Source organism: Trematomus bernacchii, unplaced genomic scaffold, assembly GCF_902827165.1.
Source record: "Trematomus bernacchii unplaced genomic scaffold, fTreBer1.1, whole genome shotgun sequence".
In the NCBI taxonomy this organism is placed as follows: Eukaryota; Metazoa; Chordata; class Actinopteri; order Perciformes; family Nototheniidae; genus Trematomus; species Trematomus bernacchii.
In genome coordinates this window covers 11,944,114-11,963,718 of record NW_022987689.1, presented here as the reverse complement: position 1 = coordinate 11,963,718, position 19,605 = coordinate 11,944,114, and the positions used below count along the sequence as shown (strand labels likewise).

General features: G+C 41.3%; 1 protein-coding gene across 1 annotated transcript; it reads right to left on the bottom strand.

Annotated features, from left to right (window-relative positions):
* Window positions 1-11,700: 11,700 nt before the first annotated feature.
* On the bottom strand, window positions 11,701-18,929 carry LOC117488958 (kidney mitochondrial carrier protein 1-like). Its single transcript, XM_034138152.1, has 9 exons — window positions 18,700-18,929; window positions 18,455-18,599; window positions 17,975-18,069; window positions 17,484-17,569; window positions 16,098-16,193; window positions 15,857-15,981; window positions 14,942-15,065; window positions 13,296-13,376; window positions 11,701-12,790 (listed from the first exon to the last, which is right to left on the bottom strand). The coding sequence occupies exons 1-9, from the start codon at window positions 18,761-18,763 to the stop codon at window positions 12,749-12,751; spliced, it is 858 nt and encodes a 285-aa protein (XP_033994043.1). The 5' UTR covers window positions 18,764-18,929; the 3' UTR covers window positions 11,701-12,748.
* Between the last annotated feature and the right edge of the window lie 676 nt (window positions 18,930-19,605).

Below are 19,605 nucleotides of genomic sequence, written 5' to 3'. Positions count from 1 at the left end.
CCTCCTAAGTTTTTTGCCGCGGTGGGGTTGAACCTACGGTTGAACCTATGAAGCTATACAGTGTAACATGTCTTCTTGACAGGAAATTGTGAAAGTGGCACAAGTGCTAATTTTAGCAGTACGACTAAAATGCTTTTTGAGAATAAGCTCTTAACTCTTTAATTTCTCTTTCAGGAGGTACCTGGATTGACTGGCAGGCAGGTGGCTGCTTATCTACTCAGAGACAGTGAGTGCGCTTAGTCTTTCTGAGGCAAACTCTCAGATTATATGGAGCTCAGACAGATTTAGTAAAAAAATATGTCAAGTACAGTGACGAATCTGACTCAGATATTAGGGCTGCACCAGCATAGCATATAAATGAAGTGTGTGTGTGTGTGTGTGTGTGTGTGTGTGTGTGTGTGTGTGTGTGTGTGTGTGTGTGTGTGTGTGTGTGTGTGTGTGTGTGTGTGTGTGTGTGTGTGTGTGTGTGTGTGTGTGTGTGTGTGTGTGTGTGTGTGTGTGTGTGTGGTTACATACTGTATGGGTGACCAATAACAGGAAAAGAATAAAGTAAACTTATCCAAAGTGTTGTGGCATGTTACGCCAACTAGATTCCCTATGGGCCCGTTCCCAGCTAACCGTCCGGTTTCTCATCAAACAAATGCATGTATTGGAGGATACCTTATTTTAACTTCCCAACTGGTTCAATTTGATTTACAAAGGCATAACTCAAGCGGTCCAGAAGTTGTGAACACAAGTAATGTGGTGGAAAAGTGGTATGATTGTTGGTCATTCAGTTGTTGAATTGGCTAGTTAGCTAGCATCACACACTACTACACTGGTTTCAGGAGATAAATTGAACAGCAAGCTTTTTGGTCCGTCTAAACTGCTCGTCTGTCACTTCTCACTGCTAGGAGAGTATGGAGTTGCTGACCAGTCCCCTATTAACGAACTAGTCTCCTAGCGGCGGGGAGTGACGTGGGTTAGGGTGCGCTAGCTAGCTAATTATTCTCAAATGTTATTGTCGGATAAACAGTGAATCCATTAAATTGTTCTCACCCTGATGACATCACTATACCATCATTAGGTTGACTTGACAAAGCACTCAGGCTGTTTTCAAATGTTTTCATAGCCAGAGTAGCATGGCTAGTTAAACTGACTTTCCTTTGTGAAATTGGTAAATGTTCCCTTTCACTCTCTACCTTGTCATTTTATTTTGCAGTTGTCTGTCCGTCCTCATTTTCGTGGATCCAATATCTCAGAATGCTTTCTAAGTTGGCACCAGTGTTAATTTTGGCAGCTGTTTTTGATTTAGTCTTAGTCTTAGTCTTTAGACGAAAATGGTTATTAGTTTTAGTCACATTTTAGTCATTTCTATCCTTCATAGTTTTAGTCTAGTTTTAGTCGACGAAAACTCAAAACGTTTTAGTCTACTTTTAGTCGACGAAAACTCAAAACGTTTTAGTCTACTTTTAGTCGATGAAAAATTACATTTTAGTCAACTTTTAGTCAAAATGTTTTCTCTCTTTAAACCAATTCAGTTGGGCAAATACAGGTATCTGACATTGTAATCAAGGTGACAGCATCAAGTGTTGAAATTCATAAAGCAACATTTCACTCTCTTAACACTTTACTTGTGTAATATCTATGGATGGGTATCGTTAAGGTTTTCTACGGTACTAGTCTTATCAATACTGCTTATCGATCCGGTACTTTAACGGTATTCTTGTATTTACTTTTTGTTATTTTTTAAAGGAAAAAACTAACAAATTGTTAACCGAATTAATTGCTTTATTTAAATGTGAAATAAATGAAATATATATAATTATGTTAAAATATTGTACTGTACTTGAGTAAAATGTTGAGGTACTTGTACTTTACTGGAGTATTTAAATGTTTTGCTATTGTGTACTTCTACTCCACTACAGTTATTGAATACCTTTAGTTACTTTACAGATGTGGATGAATGATGTGAAATATAATCAAGTGTTAACTCAGACTTTAGTAAATTCACAAGCTACCCTGCAGTATACAAAGTCCTTCAAACTAGCTGCACCTTTACCAGCTTTGAGAACACTTTAATGATCAATCATTATAAAACATATTGTAGTGATCACTGATTCATACACTGGGGTTACATAATCCAATCATGGAACTACAGGTTGGGGGTATTGTTTCCGCACGGACACATGTGTTGACGGTACCTACTGTGTACCTACTGTGTACCTACTGTGTGTTCCCCCTTTCACTTTCTCTTCTCTTCTGCGGCTTCGACCCGATAGCATGTCAGTTTCTGCTCCCCAATAAAGAGAGATTTGCACCTCCGATACACCGCCTCCGTCTCCCTTCTCTCGGCACTACAATATCATATATATTATTCTGAAATGGACCAATCTGCACAATGACTACTTTTACTGTCGCCACTTTAAATATATTTTGATGATCATACTTTGACTTGAGGAACTCTTCCTACACTATGGTATTTTTTTACTTAGCTACAAGATCTGAGTACTTCTCCCACCTCTGCACACCTGATGTGATAACGTTACTCGTAATTGGGGCAACAGAGCTACGAGTTAAGGAAGTCGAAAATTGTGCATTTCTCCGACTGAATATGACGCCTTTTGGCCGGCTGTTTGGACAGACTACTCTACTCGTGTCAACGCGCTAACGCGAAAACATGGCAAACGAGCTTTGTCCACATCGAGTCTTGTAGAGTGTCTCTATAGAGAGGCGAAGTCCCTCCCCTTCCGGTGGACCTCCATGGGACCTTATTTCTGAAAAGTTATGTATTGAAGTCAATGGAGAGAGAAAGATTATCTTTCGATCCCGTTTGAATTGTGCCACGAATTACACATATGATGTTTGTCAATTTAAAAGATAATTTTGCAAGTTAAAAAGAATAAAATGTGTGGTAAAACTGTGAAGTAACACATTTGTTTGTGTGAAACGCTCAATGAACTCCATCTCTGGTCAACAACACACGTCACCAAGATGGCCGTCACTACTGTCTTGTCAACAAACCGATTGACTACCCTCACTATCACCACAATGAAACACGTCCTGAAGAAAGTCATGCAAAGCTGCCTGCCGGCCTTCCTTTGATTCTCTCTGAACTGCCTGGTCGTTTTAATGTTTAATGTCAACCATTTGTGCAGATAGCATGAAGTAGAGAAGATCGCTAGCGTTAGCGTTAGCATTTCTCCCCCGGGCTTAAATGGTGTATTATAGAATGATCACACCGGTGACAGTACTCTTCAAAGGGTTCACGAAATATGACTACTACTCTTACTGTTTAACATTTTGGGTTACTTAATGTTACTTCATGTTAAGGCTAATAAAAATGACAAGGCTGTAATGCTAACTAACGTGCTAGCTACTAGCTAGGTAGCTAACTTGATCCACACACTCCTCTTTCATCAGACGGGAAGCAAAAGAACGAGCAAGACCCATTGCTGGTATGATAACAACCTGGTACTAAGCACACAGGCATCTTGTGAAAGTTATCTTATCTTAGCCAGCGCCATATAGATAGATTATATCTATATGGATCTTAGGTATCTCTTAGTGGAGGAAAACAATTGTGACATCACTTACGCGACTCTGGGATTTGTAGTCTTTCTCGTTGCGTATTTTTCATAGTCTTATATTTCAACAGTTTTACGACAAACTGTGACTTTTTTGACATGGAAATGATTTTTTAAGATTGACAAACATCATATGTGTAATTCATGGCACAATTCAAACGGGATCCAAAGATAACCTTTCTCTCTCCATTGACTTCAATACATTATTTTTCCGAAATAAGGTCCCATGGGGCGGAAGTAGATGGGCGGGACTTCGCCACTCTATACTCTCTGAATGCTCCGTCCCCGGCAGATCTCTGCCGCTGCAGCGTGTCTGTTAGGCCCCGCCCCCCGCACACAGAGAGAGAGAGGGAGATCGCTCTTCTGGAGTGAAGAGAGCGGAAATAATGATATTGCAAGTTAGAAATTTAAGATGCATTTTGACAGACAAGACGGACACTTGGGGGGAAATATCCTGCATTTTGAATGTCCGATAGTCCACCATTAACACCTTAGTCCCGTCTCGTCTCGTCAACGAAAACTAAATATACATTTCGTCAAATTTTCGTTATCAAGAATCTATTTTTAGCTCGTCATCGTCTCGTCTTAGTCATGTAAAAAAGGTCGTTGACGAACATTTTTCGTCATAGTTTTCGTTGACGAAATTAACACTGGTTGGCACAAGCATCAACTTGAACACAAGGATAGACTGATTAGATTTTGGTGGCCAAGCATCAAGGTCACTATGACCTGACCTCACAAAACATGTTTTAGGCCATTTTGGACAGACATGGATGCAAACTGCAACTTGGATTGTCTATGTTGTGATTTTATTCGATTTTTTTCTCGGTACACACAACATGCTGTATATATCTTGCACGTCATCCAGGGAAGAGGTATCCCTGAGGTTTCTTCAATTGTTCTCCCTTTAGTCCGGCAGTGGCTCAGTCAGTAGGGGCTTGGACTGTGAGCCGTAGGGTCGCCGGTTCAAGTCCCCAACCAGACCTAAATATGGAGTGTGGACTTCTACTTGGAGAGGTCCCAGTTCACCTCCTGCCCTGCCGTGGTGCCCTTGAGCAAGGCACTGGACATCCCCCTTCCCCCCCCACTCCCATTGCTCCCCGGGCGCTGTACAATAGCTGCCCACTGCTCCTAGTACTAGACTCCTGGTACTAGGATGGGTTAAATGCAGAGGACAAATTTCACTGTGTGCTCTGCGCTCTGCATGTGTGACCATTAAAGAGGGTTTCATCCCTCCCAATTCTATTTAAATGTAAGGTTTCTTTAGGGGGAGTTTTTTTCTTGTTCGCAGTAGGATCTCAGGAGGGTTTCGTATTCTGTCTACAGTCTTTGAAGCCCCCTGAGATGTAGTGTAATTTGTTTGAGACTGCTTGAGATTCAGATTCATGTTTTAGTTTACAGGACTGAGTGTGTATATTTCACTGGCTAATATTTACTAGAATTACATCAACGAAAACACTTTTTCCATAGTCACCTAGTTCTGCTTTAGACTGCTCACAGGAAAAAAAAACGTCAGGGCCAATAACCGTTTGTCGCACAGCCCATTTCCTTGGCACAGCGGTTGACAACCACTGTCTTAGAGGCTTCATATGGATGCTAATTGGAGCGCAGCAGAGAGTCAGGACATGTGTTGCATCCTGTCCCCTCTCCTACCAATCCCTTCTCTTCTTGTCATCTTCTATTCTCTTTCTTCAGACACTCAACTTCAGCCCCCAGTTCCCATAAAGTGTTCTACATATCTCCCCGTTGACTCCATCTAACATCTCATTCCATCAGTTCCTTTTTATCCCCACTCTCCACCTCAGTCTTTCACCTCTCTCCACTTTATCCTATATCCCTTTCACTCTTTTAAATAAAAAATGGGAGAGTGACATTTAAACACAAGTGCAGAACAGCAGCTTCAGACCTTAGTGTTTAAAGGCCCTGACACACCAAACTGACACCAAAGAACACGTCCCGACGGACCTGACTGTTTTGTCGCCTCACGTCTCCTGCGTCTTGGCCAAAAAGTTGCACTGGAACACATCGCAAAGACTTCAGCCGACGGTCAAGTAGCACGTACGTACGTGTCAGGGCTTTTAAGGCCCCTACACACCGGGCCGATTTTCGGCGTCGATAGATGTCGATAGATGTCGATAGATGTCTGGCCGTCGATGAGCGTCCTGTCGCCCTACTCAGATTGGTGTGTCCCGCAGCGTCGTGTCTTTTCGGCCGTGCAGACACCTTCCGCAGGAGACGTGAGGCGACACTGTACAGTCCGCCCGTCGGGACGCGTTCTTTGGTCTCAGATTGGTGTGTAGGGACCTTTAGAGGGAGAACCCTGGTGTCAGTGAGTAATCCCAATAACGCCACCAACACACATCAGATGGCCCCTGTGTGTTTGCATGGATTGTGCATGCTGTGTCTGCTGTGCCTCAGGGCAAATAATTTTAAATCAGGCGTCCAAGGAAACTGATAGCGCTGTATATTTGAATATTTATTCCTTATCAGAAGCTGGGATATTAATGAGGGTAGCTGTGACTGAGCGGTTTATGGAAAGAGAGACCGAGTCTGGCGTTTAGGGACAGGCAGATGGTGTGTTTACTCCTCTGGTTTCATGTCTTAGCTCATGAGCTCTGCCTAGTGTTTATCCTCTGGAATTACATAAGACTGAACACGTCTGACAAGGACGTAAGGATGTTTTGACGGCAGTAGGCTATTCCCTGTTCATCTGCAGTTTTTTTTTCTTGCAGTCTCTAGAACAAGATGGGAAAACCTTTCAATTTTAGAAAGCGATATGAAAAGGTTGCTGTTTCCCAGAAACTCTATGAAATACAATGAATTTATTATCCCTCATAACCACCAGAGACATATTATATTCTCTATCTATAATCCCTGTAGCGTAAGAAGACACTTGGGAAGAGAAAGAGTTAAATAAGAGGGTTGAACTACTGTCATGACTGTCCGTTAAATATGAAAAAAAATGTTGAGGTGGAATCTGAGCTTTAAATCGGTAGGTGTATAATGTGTTAACCTTTTCACAGAGCCAAGCTAGCTGTTTGTTTCCTTGTCTTCTCGCTAAGCTAAACTGAGCTAAGCTAAACTGAGCTAAGCTAAACTGAGCTAAGCTAAGATTTCCCTTGCTTATTCTTCACATTAAACACATAGACCTATAATTTAACATTGTTCTTTAAGTATTTTACCTATGCTTTGCTCACATACTACGGAAATCTTTGCAATAGTTTCGCCCACATCCTAAATAGCCCAACTAAACTAAAATAACTGGAATGCTTACTTGCACTTTGGCTCATAAAAGTTGTCTTTATCAACACCATTTTCTTGCTAATGTTCCAGTAACATGCTTGGCTACTCTCAACAGAGATATAAATAAAGCAATATAGCTCATTCCTTAGCTAATTCCCTCATTAGCTTCAGAAACAAAACTGTGTTTTATACTTTTTTTTCACCACTTGAGTTAGTTTCTAGATTCATTACCCCGATGTGTCTTTCTACTTGCCCCGTTCAATTGGGCAATAGATTCCCGCAGGCAAAGAATATGCGTATTTCATGGAACAAGAGAGAACGCGTATTTTAAGTTGAACTATACGCTATCTCTTATTAGAACCAAAAAAGCACCAAAAAGGTCACTAAAATAAACAATGTCAACTTTAAAGCTTCTTCAAATGACACAACTTAAGTTTAGCTGACTCTTGGAGTCACAGAGTCAAAGGAGAAGAACAAATCTCCCCTCCCTTTATCTCCTTTAACATTCACTCTGTTGGCCTGTTCCCGTCTTAATGGAACAATGAGCAGCATTACCAGCGGCTCATCTTTGTGATCCTGTCTCCCCGGGGTCCCGGTCCCCTTCCAGTGGTGTGTGAATGTAGGTCGACTGCACTGTGATTTGGCGAGGCTTCTGTTTGTTTGGATCAGGAGTTCATGTTGAGAGGAATAATCGTCTCAGGCACTTGAGCATGTTTACAGGTGTAGCAAACAAGAACTAGAGGCTCCTTTCTTAAAATAGTCTCTCATTTATGATGATAAACAATTTAAAGATGCTACAGTTAGGTAGGAGAGCGCTGACTCATAAAGTCTGTTAAAGTGACATTTTTTAAAGTTCGAAAGTAGATTTTGTTCTGCTTGGTTTAGGTGGAAAATCTGATGTAGACATCATTTAAAAACTAAATGTAAGGTGAATGATATGCATGAGACAAATATAAATGCCATATTTATATTATTTTTCTAAACAAGGCTTATTTGGTCATTTATTTCCTCACTTTCATGTAATAAGTTAATTTCATTTAAGGGCTGTTTTCTTCAGGTAACTGATTATTTTCAAGTAAATAAAAAGAAAATTGGATTGCGAGAAATCCCAAAATGTGTATATTTTGTCTTTATGAGGCACAACGTTTCAACCATGGCTGTTAAGGACTTCCGTAGAAGCTGCGGAAACACGTCAGTCCACTCTGTTCTCAAGAACGCAATATCTAAGGAATGCGTTAAGGGAATAACTCCAAATTTGGCACAGACGTTTACTTAGACTCAAGGACAAATTACATTACATTACATTACATGTTACTTGTTAGACGCTTTTATTGATAAATTGATTATATTGTGGCGGTCAGAGGTCACTGTGACCTAAAACAACACTTTCTTTTGGCAATAACTCAACAGTTCATACACTAATAAGGACACACTTCAATTTACTCTTCTGTAACAGCACCATCAATGAACCAACTCCTAATATGTGCATTAAAGTTGTGGATGGCAATGCACATAATATGCATTTTATAATATGGACTTTCTGGAAAATTCTGTCCAGATTAGTATTACATTTCAACTGAATCTTAACTATTGTGTTGCTGTGGTTTCTCAACACCAAAGCAAATTAATCGTATGGTAAACCTACTAAGCAAAAAACCCCAAATCTGATTTTGATTCTGATTCAACAGGGACAGAAATATTTTGACAGTGTGGGGAATTTTCATTTTCAGTTTTTGTGTTAGGGACCTGATGACAATTGTAAAGGCTAAACAAAGAAGTTCAATAGAAAACGTAACTTAAAGGGGACCTATCATGCAAAATGCACTATTGTATGTCTTTTATACATGAATATGTGCCCCCGGTGTGTCAGGGAACTCACCAAGTGTCAGAAAACACAACCCTCTCTCTTTTCCTCCATACCCAAATCTCTAAAAACGGGGCTGCAACGGATCTGATACAGACTGATACAGATTTGAATGTCTCTGACGTCAGAAAAGGGGTGCTCCGCCTATATGGGCAACTCTCCACCTATCAGGGGAATGAGAGGTTGGGCCACGGCCACGGCCATTGCCGCTCGAAAGCGCTGGAGACGCTGTAGTACATATGCCAGGCCTGTAAGTGGCGCTGTAGTCTGCCACAAAAGCAGCGAAGAAGACTTCCCGCGCATGGTTGCCATGGTTGCCCTTCTGTTTATTCTCCGTTGTGGACGCTCTGGCTCTTTTTCTCCCTCCCCGAGGCAAGCGTTTGCTCCTGCTGCTGTAATTCAATGCAATCCCTCCCCGAGGCAAGCGCTGTAATTCTCTCCGGTTAGTCCACCAGCAGATGACAAACACCCACCTCTCCGCCTCTTCCAAGGGACGAGGGGACCGTGTGGCAGAGTTTCAGTTCGATTTTTTTTCGCCGGTCAACATGTCCGTTAAAGTTGAAGTCTTCCGGACAAAATTATAAAAGTGCCGGTCAGAGGTCTTCTTTGTTATTTATTGAGCTTTAAAACAAATGAATAACGACTCTATATAATAATATAAGAATAATACACAGAGGACGGAGCCTCTCTTTTCCTCCCCCTCTTCAGCTGCAGCTCATTTGCATTAAAGCTAGCGTCACAGAATCAGCCCTTGCAAAAACAGGGCTGGAAAAGAGCGAATAGAGCGAAATGAGGCATGGCTAAAATGCATGATCTGTTTGGTATTTTGAAAAAAACTTCACAGACATGTTTTATATAGGTATGGCCCTACAATATATTTTTCAAATATAGCATGATAGGTCCACTTTAAACTAAAACTGCCTCTGGGGAACCAGAAAGCAAATCCTAACGCAGGTGAATAGTCAATGTCCAAGAACGTTGTGTTTGTTTGTTTATTCTCTTGGATTCCAATAATACACATATACAGAACAATGGTTTTACCGATGCCTTTCCTGTGGCTCTCCTGTAGCATATGTTCCCTAGAAAAAAACATATGTTCGTCTGGTGCGCCAAATGCACCACCACCTGTCTCAAATATATAATAATCACCTGGTGCCCAAATAACTGAGTTCCCAAAACCGCCTTCAAAATAAAATCATAAAGAATTACTTTAATTAACTTAAATAATTACACTACATAATAGTACATTTATTAGAAACAAAACAGCTAGAAAATATATATTAACCATTTAATAACAAATTAATATATAGCTCCAACAAGAATGACAGTACTCTCTTATGTACTATGCTACATATACACATATAAAGAAGCTACCTGGTTAGCTTAGCTTAACGATTAGGAACTAAATAAAATACAAATAATTCTACCTACCAGAACATCTAAAGCTCATTTACAGTAACATGTTAAACCTTGTTTGTTTAATATGTGTGCTTCTTCTTGATTACTTTACATTATCCATGCAGGGACTTACATTGATATTTGACTTTCTCTGAGATTAACTATAACATGACATCTTGTGTTTTTCATGGAAAAGAGTTCCTAAAGCATCATTTGACATTTTCCACAGGATCTATTGCCTCCCCTGGTTTGAAATCCTCACTTTGTCAGGTTGTTGTTCTCAGACCAGACGTTGCTGTACAATTTATCACAACATTCACTCCAGGCACAATTTCAAATTGCAGAAGGCTGCACTTTTTTCTCCGGGAGAAAGATGTTTCAGACAGCTTCCTGAGCAGATGTTTTGTTGATGTTATGCAGAATCTGTGGCCTGTAAACAATGTGTTTTCAGGAGGGAAAATCATTGATTTTACTCAAAAGCACCCAGGCATTTTCTAAGCATCTTTCAGAAACACTGTTATATTTCAGCCCAATTGAGTAAAAATAAATAGCAATAGGCCTGCGATTTTTATTCTTTGTCAGCACGCTCCTTGTTCCAAATGGATCAACAGACGCCGATACATTTATCTCCTTGTCTGCATTTCCATCCGCTCATGCTTTTATCCGTCCATTTATTCATTCGTGTCTCAGCGAGCGGCGTTTTCATCTGAGAAAGAACAAAAAAAGGGAGATAAAAAGGGGAGTGTTTGGAGCCTTATCCCTCTGACACAGCGGCTCACTCTGATCCCTGGAACACAATAGAGCCGGCCTCCTGCACCCTTGGGCCAGGCAGCAAAGAATACCCATAATGCAGCATGTCTGTGACTGGTGGAATCCCCTGTGGCCGTACTTGTCCAGCTTGTAGAGGGCTGTGCCAGAGACGGGATGCCAGGCAGCGGCCTATAATGCCAACTTATGGAACATTGGCACCAACAGCACACATTATTCTCTCTTTCAACCCGCCTTATGGGCAGTGAGGGATGTTTCTGTGACTTGAATTGACATAGACGTCAGCCGGTTTGGGGAAAGTGCCCTTCAGGTCTATAATGTACTGCATACGCTCTGTGGCATTGTTGAGATTCGAGTTATTCAGCACAACCATGCTTGTCAAAACAACAATAACATGGCAGTGCAGCTCATGGTAGCTTAGATAAGACTGATACAATAACAGTTGTCAAGTAATAAGTCCCATGATGATGCTCCCTAAATAAAAGAACAAGGCACACACACACACACACTGCTGTTTGTCTCCCCCGAGCTCCCATCATCTCCTCAAAACAGCTCTGATGAAGGAAAACTGGGAATTTACCTACAGAAATATAAAAGAACAATTACATCTCAAGATTGCCCTGAATAATTGAAGTCATTGTTTGTGGGACTCTGTGTGAACATGTGTGTTTGAAAGGAACCGGGCAATCCCTCAGAAACAACACAACTGTGCTAGATTTTTGGCCTCAAAGTGGAGGCTTTGAATATTTTTTTTTAAAAACTCATAAAAAACAGCATTTAGGTTTTTCCACTGGGTCGTGTTGTGGTGGGAAGCTCCACAGCGCCACACTGTGGTGAAAACAAAGCAGGACACAGACAGGCTGATTTGTTTCCCTCTTTTATTTAAAATATACAGGAAGCTTTTACACCCAACATCAAGCATACACTTTGGCAGCGATGGCAGCTCACACAAACACGAGAGCGGGCAACATATTCATTCTTTAGGATGAACAGTATAAAGCGTGCAAATACAGTATTTGAAAATACTCCTGGAGATAAAACATCATTCGTTTCAGTGCCTTCAAGTAATAAAAAGTCACACTTTGGTTACCCTAATCTTAATCAGTGGTCTAAACCTAATGCGGTGTAGGCTTCAGAGGGAAGCCCCATCGCCCCCGGGTATATTTACTGTCTGCACTCGCTGCCATCAGGGGACCACTAGTCTCGCCACACATGGGCATGTGATGTGTGTGTGTCCCACTGTTATTTATAACAGTACATTGGGGTGTATATTCTTAGCTCTTCACTCTGTAAGAAATACTCCAGGGAAACTCTTGGAGTAATAAATAATTCCATCTGTCCACACACCCGACCGTTAAATACAAAATATAGAAAGAAAAACAACGCAACACATCCTAGTCAAGATTGTTGACTCGTGCACACAAACATTTGTCCTTAAGCAAACAAGGGAATGATCGCTCGCTGCGATGGTCATCTCTATCCGACATTCTTGGTCTTAATGCGTCTTAAGACGGCTTGGATCGCAAACTAAGGCACTCAATTTGAAGACCACTTTTAAAGTGTAGAAAACCCTTGTGATATTCGAGACATAGTTTAAAGCAGTTTCGTAAACAAGATTTAAGTGGCCGTTTTCAAATGTAAATGCACGGTTAAGCTTAATGTAGCATGTGGATGAGCTAAAACACGAGTGTCTTCCACACTTGCTGCAGGCTTCAGGAGACATGTAGCCCAAACAGGAATCAGGCAAAATCTCAAACCGCCTCTCTCATAAGGGGTCTACATCACCCCCGTTTTCAGCGGGTCCATAAAGGATCCATCCCAATCCAAGCCTTCTCCGATTTTGGTCCTCTCAGCTCGTGTCTGAGCGTGAGCACATCCTCGTCTCTTCTTGACCGCTTCGTTTCGCCGGTCACACGTCGATCTTCTTCAGCTGTTCATAAGAGAGGAAGAACTGGATAGAGAGTGAAGGAGAAAAGTGATTTTGTGTTGCCATGTGTTGGAAGCTAACTGAGGCTCTTTGTGTACTTCTGCTCAAAGCCTGCCTTGTTACCGCTCCTTGTTACCTCAGACTGCTCAGCTGGAACAGGTCAATAATCTCATTACATTCTCCAGGCCTGGTTGGAGCACGATGGCGACTTCTCTTCCCTCATGCAACTCTTTGGCCTTCGCTGAAAGACTTTCATAGAGTTCCCTCCCCACTCATTTTTCTCCTACCCCACCATTAAGCCCCCCCTGAGTCCTCTCTAACCTCGGGCATTGGGGTACCAAGGCTTAAAAAGTTACAAAAGAGTTAGCTAGCATTCTTACACTGGCGCATGGCTTTTAATGCCATACTTTACCATATGAGTAACAGAATTATCAAATTCCCCGCTCTGATTTCCCCAGCTTTACAGATATTGCATCATAGAGGCTAAATGTAAACAGAGTGGTGCACTAATGAGATGGTTCAAGGATACAATGATGTTCCACGGTCCCAGGCGGAGCCAGTTGGGAAAGAAGCCCTTGTACAGGGCCAAGAAGCCCTCGGAGCGCCACGTCTGAAAAAAGGGAAAAACAAACACGTTAAAAACCCATTTCATCTCATTATCCTCTGATGATCACTCCAATGTCCTCTCCGGGCTTTTTCTTTTAACTGGGACCTTGAAATCGGTGACATTAAGGGCTGATCTAGATATTCTTAATGACTACATTATTAAATATTCATTCAGAATGCAAAACTCAAACAAACACTCAAAGGCACTTCTTCATAGCAACAGGACAGTGTTTCTAAGAATCTAGTTGATGTCAAAGAATCTAATAAGTTTTATGCTTTAAAAAAGGAAAACTTCTACATGATCATTCACAGATGGAAGTCATGTAGATGACTTTAAAGACAGTCTTCCCCCATTAATGCAAAGACCAGCGAGCGCCCCCAAAAGGCCAAACTAACTTTTTAAAAGCCAGAAAAGAAACACCAAATATCTATTCCCTGTCTGCATTCAGTACGGCTCTGAGCTACAAAGAAGGCTTGAGTCCTTGAACAAAGCTGGTGTTTGTGGATAGTTAGATAGTCTTGCTGTTATTACATGCCTGTAACAGCAAGAGTTTCTTTAATCTAAACTGCTTAAATCAGTTGAGCAAGTTATGGGGAGTTAATGTTGTAGTGATTTGCATCACATGAAATATGAACGTCACAGTCGCCTTATAGATTGATGAAAATAGGGCGTTTTTCATATGAAAGAAGATCACAGTTATGCATAACTGCGTTAATGTTGATTCATCTTCTAATATTAATTCACCATGGATTATTTAAGAACAATATGCCCAATAGCTTGTTTTTGTCACGTTTTTTTACTTGAGTACAGTATTTGGGTATATGTACTTTGTTACTTTCCAACACTGTCAGACGATTCGAAATATTCCATTTGCCCAAAACCGCTGTAACGTTTTTCAGCATGGCTCTCAGACCCCGGCTCCACGGGAACGCATACGGCAAAACGCATCGGAGTAACGCAAACGCAACCGCAAAAAACCTTCCGCCCACACGCAATATACACTGGATTGTGTCAAGCTCCACGAGACGGCTCCGTTTACATCCAACCGCTGGAAAAGCTGCAGTACATATGCCGAGCCTGTACGTGGCGCTGTAACTTCCTCCACAAAAGCAGCAACTTCCTCCACAAAAGCAGCGAAGAAGAATGGTTGTCATGGCTGCACTTCTGTTTATTCTCTGCGGTGGGGGCCGAGGGATCCGGGCAGAGTTTTTCGCCGGTCAACGTGTGTTAAAGTTTAAATCTTCCGGACAAAATTATAAAAGTGCCGGTCAAAGGTCTTCTTTGTTATTTATTGAGCTTTAAAACAAATGAATAACGACGATATAATGATATATGATAATAGTTTTTTTAGAACGCAACCAGTAGTTCAATTTCGTTAGTTCCCCCATGCCTAGAACACCGTTTTTTTCAGGAGGTATTATCTCAGTCTTTAAAGCCTCTTTCAGAGCCACAGGAGACATTATGCAATGAGCTAAAAAGTATTGCCCATAAGGAAAAAACTGATGTCATTTGTGAAATCTGTTAAGTGTTCCCTTCAAATTTCCTCTAATCTGAATGTGGTGACTGACCTGCAGTATACACTCCAGTGTCCCCTGGTACAGAAGCACTCCTCTCTGGTTCATTATGCGTGTCCGAACTACGTCCACTGGGTTGGAGGCCAGAGCTCCCGCCAAGCCGCACGTAAAGCTGGAGCTGTGGGACCACAAGACACAGGTTCTAATTAGCATCTTTAGACTTTTTAATGTAGTCCTTTAATATTTAGCCATTGCTGCGATGCGTGTGCTGCAGCCACTAATGTAACAAACATGAAATGCTGCAAAGATGAGAAATTTAAGTTAATTTAATCACTGATTAATAATAAACAAGTAGAATTGAAGCATCGCCCATTAGCAAACTACATTAAGAGATGGCCGGTAGTAAAGGTACAACACATGTGCTGCTTCATGGGTGACTTCAAAGTGTTCTAATGTTCCCATTTGTAATGTCTTCATAGAAACAGGAATCAACTGGCACAGGTATTCAAAAACAATCATTCAACATTGCGGCAAAGTGAAGCATTAATAAAACTTAATTTAACTACATTGTGGGACAGCATTACGGTCAATAGGAGGAAAAAAAGCCCTTATGGATATGTTCAGGTAGATTCTGACCAGGTGGAAAACCTCTATTTTCATTGAAGTTACTTTCCTATGCCAAGCACAAAAATAAGATTCTGACATTAAACATTTGCAGTTAACCCTACAGTAAAACCTTTCTCTTTTTATATCTCAAGACAATTCAATTTAAGACTTTTTAAAAGACCTGAGGAAACCCAGAATTGAGCATTGAGAGACTTGCAAAAACAAACGGAATGTTTTGCTGCTTAGTTGCAAGTACAAAGACTTGAAAACAGGGCTGTGTATTCCACTTCAAGATATTGAAAAGTGTCTTGGCCTCCGAGTGATAACCATTAGAAGCAGGAGAATCTCCAGAGGCAAACTTACACAAAGTGTGTGTACACGTTGTCCCCCATGTGCCCCGACAGGATCAGATGCTTCTTGGTGATGTCATAGACCGGGAGCTCCACTCCAACCACGATGGCCGCTCGTTGAGCCGTTAGAGAGACGCCCTGAAGCGGAGAGAGAGAGAGGGAGTGATTCGAGTGCTAAAGAGTAGTGCTACCTGTAACCCGTGGAAACCGAGCCCGTTTAGAATTGCAAATTGAGCAATTCAGACTCTCTGTACCTTCCACAGTCCTCTCGTTCCCTCCTGCTGGTAGATGTTGAGGAAGTTGCCCATCATGCTGCCCTGGATCAGGCTGCCCTGCGCCTGCATGCGGATCTGGAAGATAAGACAGGTTGGGTCAATAAACTTTCTAGAGACAATGAAAGTACACAACCAGAGTGGAATGCTGAAGGCCAACCAAGCCAAATACAGGGGTGTTTGAATCTGGGAAATGAAAAGGCAAAAGGTTAAGCAGGGATTTCTGCCAAGCCCAATGTCCTAAAGTATTTTCTTTCTGCTTATTTCCAGGAATTCTCCCTGCTCAAGTTGTTTTTGTGACGTGTGTTTGCAGACCAGCTTCGGTTTGTCTGTGTGTCTTGCTGCGTAATGACTTGGTGGTCGCAGCCAAAAAAACACCATGATGGAAATGCAATGTTCCAGACCTGAAGGCACTTCCATTAGACCGTTAACCCTCTAAAAAACAAGCAATCTGCACTGGACATTATGCCTAACGGGGCATGGTGAGGGCCGGTCAAAACACTATGAGTACAGATAAGCATGTGCACACTCGTATCGTTTACAGAACACTATGTTAAACCCCGGAGGCTTCAGGTCTATAAATAATCCACAAGTTGGCTCTTGGTAGTGCTATGATGCCCTTTAACCCAATCGGCATGCTACCGTCAGACAACACCTAAGGAGTTTATTTTTAGTAAACATTACTGATGGTAGGGATGGGGTGTACATTTATTTTGTTTAAAGAAACAAAAACATTCTAAAGATCCGCAATTTTGCTGATTGTCTAATCTCAGACACTAAATAAAAATTGTCGATTATTTTTGTGAAATTTGTTAAAGAAATTACACAAAAAAGTTGTATTTATGTAGCATTATTTATTTTCTGTATAACTTGAACTAGCTATTCTAGTAGTCCCGTATAATATAAAAAATATTAAGAGAATTGTTATGTTGTTGTGCAAGTTAACTTTTGTCTTTAATTTGCCTTTGTGTGTTATCAGTATGTATAACTTTTTCAAATATAAAACTCCATTATCCAATAATCTGTCACACAGTCCTTATTAGCACAATGCAAACTAAAGTAGAACCTGAAAGAAGCACCCCAATGGACTGTATCAGTGATTGTTTGTAAACTATTTTGATTGAATTGTGAAATTCTAAAAGTTTCACACCCATAATAACTGTATCAGTCCTGCTCAAGGCTGCACAGGGTATCAAAGCCGTTTGTATAACAACCACACCAAGAAGCTCGGTTTTTAGTTGAAGATTTACCACAAGCCTTGCGGCACCTTTAGGAAATTACCATACCTGCTCTACTGCTTTTGGAGAATTACTGACAAAAACAAGGAGATAACACAGAATCTTGCAGTTGATGTGTGCAAATAGCTACCTTTAGCACATCAGTGGGGTTGGCGATGGTGGAGGAGACGACTCCAGCGACAACCCCACACACCACATTAGTCAGCAATGTCTCATCTGAAAGAGGAGAAGAGTGGGAGGCAGACTGTGTGAACAAACACTTTTCAGACCATGCAAATAGTGTTTTAAACAAAGCACTTATACTAATAAAGGACTGGCTTATCTAAAGCCAGTTGAGTAGCACTTGAAATGTTTTAGCTCTATGAAACCTGATGTACTTATATGATTCTGTTTTCTTCAAGTTTGTATCTTGTTGGTCGAATGCACTTATTGTAAGTCGCTTTGGGTAAAAGCGTCAGCTAAATGCAATGTAATGTAAAGTATCAAAAACGGAAGCCTAATTATGAAAAAAGAGACAAACTTAAATAGGCCACATGCATATGTCCGGGGGCAGGTAACCCACCTGTCAACATTTTTGCAGAAGTGTTTATTTCTGTGTAAAAAGGAGAAAGTGGGACTTACCTTCCGGTCTGTCAACCAGCAGCCGCTTTAAGCTCTGATATGTGCCAATTTTTATAGTCCCATAGGAGGCCTGGCGCAGCATAGCAGGAGCTAGTCTGTAAAAGTCAAATCAAGGTTTTTAATATCCTGGCTCATAATAACTCAGAGGGCTTTACAGGCATAATACTGTGGTACAAAACCCAGAAAAAGACATTAAACAGCATATAGGAAGAAAAAAAAACACAAGAGTGTCAGCATATAAGGAATACATATAAAGCTGTGACACAGGTATAACCCCCCTTCTTTGGGTTGAGTTAATGTAGGTGGGATTAAAGCTGTTACAAAAGAAGAGGAAGTGCACAAAAATGAGGAAGTGTGAACATTTAGAAGGTATGCTGCACAGAGTACGACTGTAAACAAAGAGTATCTCCAGTTGTATGTAGTGAGTACAACTGGGATAGTATAGACACACACAACAAAGCATGCATCCAGCATACTGACCCTGAATACAGAGCCCGGGGCCCCTCCTCTCTTCCTATCCTCACTATCGCATGGAGCATGCCTCTGTATCGGATCTCTCGGTATTTGCTGCCTACTTGGCCTTGAACTTGTAGACGTGTCTTCGCTAGGTCGATTGGGAAGGTCCCTGCAACACAAAACATGTCATACTTCTGTAAATTACACCAGAGGGTTAAATAATTAAAAGTAAGCCGCGCCATTCGGCCTCCTCTCCGCTCGCCACTCACCGCATTCCGCCGTCACAGAAGCCAGCCCGCCGAACACAAAGGGCTTCCAGCTGCCGTTAGACATTTCCTCCTGCCGTGTACCGAATCACAGAGAAAACCACCCGGCGATCGGGGGGATAAATGTTTTAAGTCTGCAGCCAATGCCTCGGAGGTGCAGCTGCGTTTACAATCCCTACCGGCGTTTGAGTGCCTCCCCTTCGTGCTCCCTCCCTTCTGCTGCCTGTCTCGCTGGGGTCTTGATCTAAGCCACGCCCACCGTCTTAATGATCCCCGCCCACTGCCTTTTGCTAAGCAACTAGACCAGACAAGAAACGAGCCACATCAAAACCAATGTTGCTCTTTGACTTTTGATTGCAAATATCCCAAGTAAAAAACATAGTATTATATTGTTAGACTTTGGAAATGGGACAATTGGGTTTTCCTAGATAAACGAAGAACCTGTAACTATGTGTAGGCCTACATCTATTTCCTCAGATTTATGACACTACCTCATAGGTGCTATATATTCCACTAACCCCAGTTAAAATGACATTTAATTCAATTGATGGATTTTGAAATATGCTGTTGTATATAGTCTTTTACTTGAAAGAACGACTTCTCTGTTTTTTACGTAAAATTTCATCATGCTTGATTGAGGATATTAAAGTTATACACCTTGTCACAAGTAATTCGAAAGCAAAATTGTTTGGTATATATTTTGAAAATCCTCCGTGATTTCTTTGGCTTTGTAAAAAACTATATTAGCATGAAGAAAAAGGCAACTAAATATGGGCTTAAAGCCTAGTATCTATGTCATGTTATAGCTTGACATTCTCTATCATTACTGGGATTGAAGTTATTCGTAAATAATAAGGTTATCTACATTATAATGTTTACGATTGCAAAAAGACCAACAACATATGGCAT

Excerpts from the sequence above, each read along its gene's own strand:
- LOC117488958 (XM_034138152.1), bottom strand. The coding sequence starts at position 18,763 with ATGTCTAACGGCAGCTGGAAGCCCTTTGTGTTCGGCGGGCTGGCTTCT. Across the intron at positions 17,570-17,974 it reads GCTGGTTGACAGACCGGAAG|ATGAGACATTGCTGACTAAT; the intron begins GTAAGTCCCACT and ends CTCCTCTTTCAG. Across the intron at positions 15,982-16,097 it reads GAACGAGAGGACTGTGGAAG|GGCGTCTCTCTAACGGCTCA; the intron begins GTACAGAGAGTC and ends TCTCCGCTTCAG.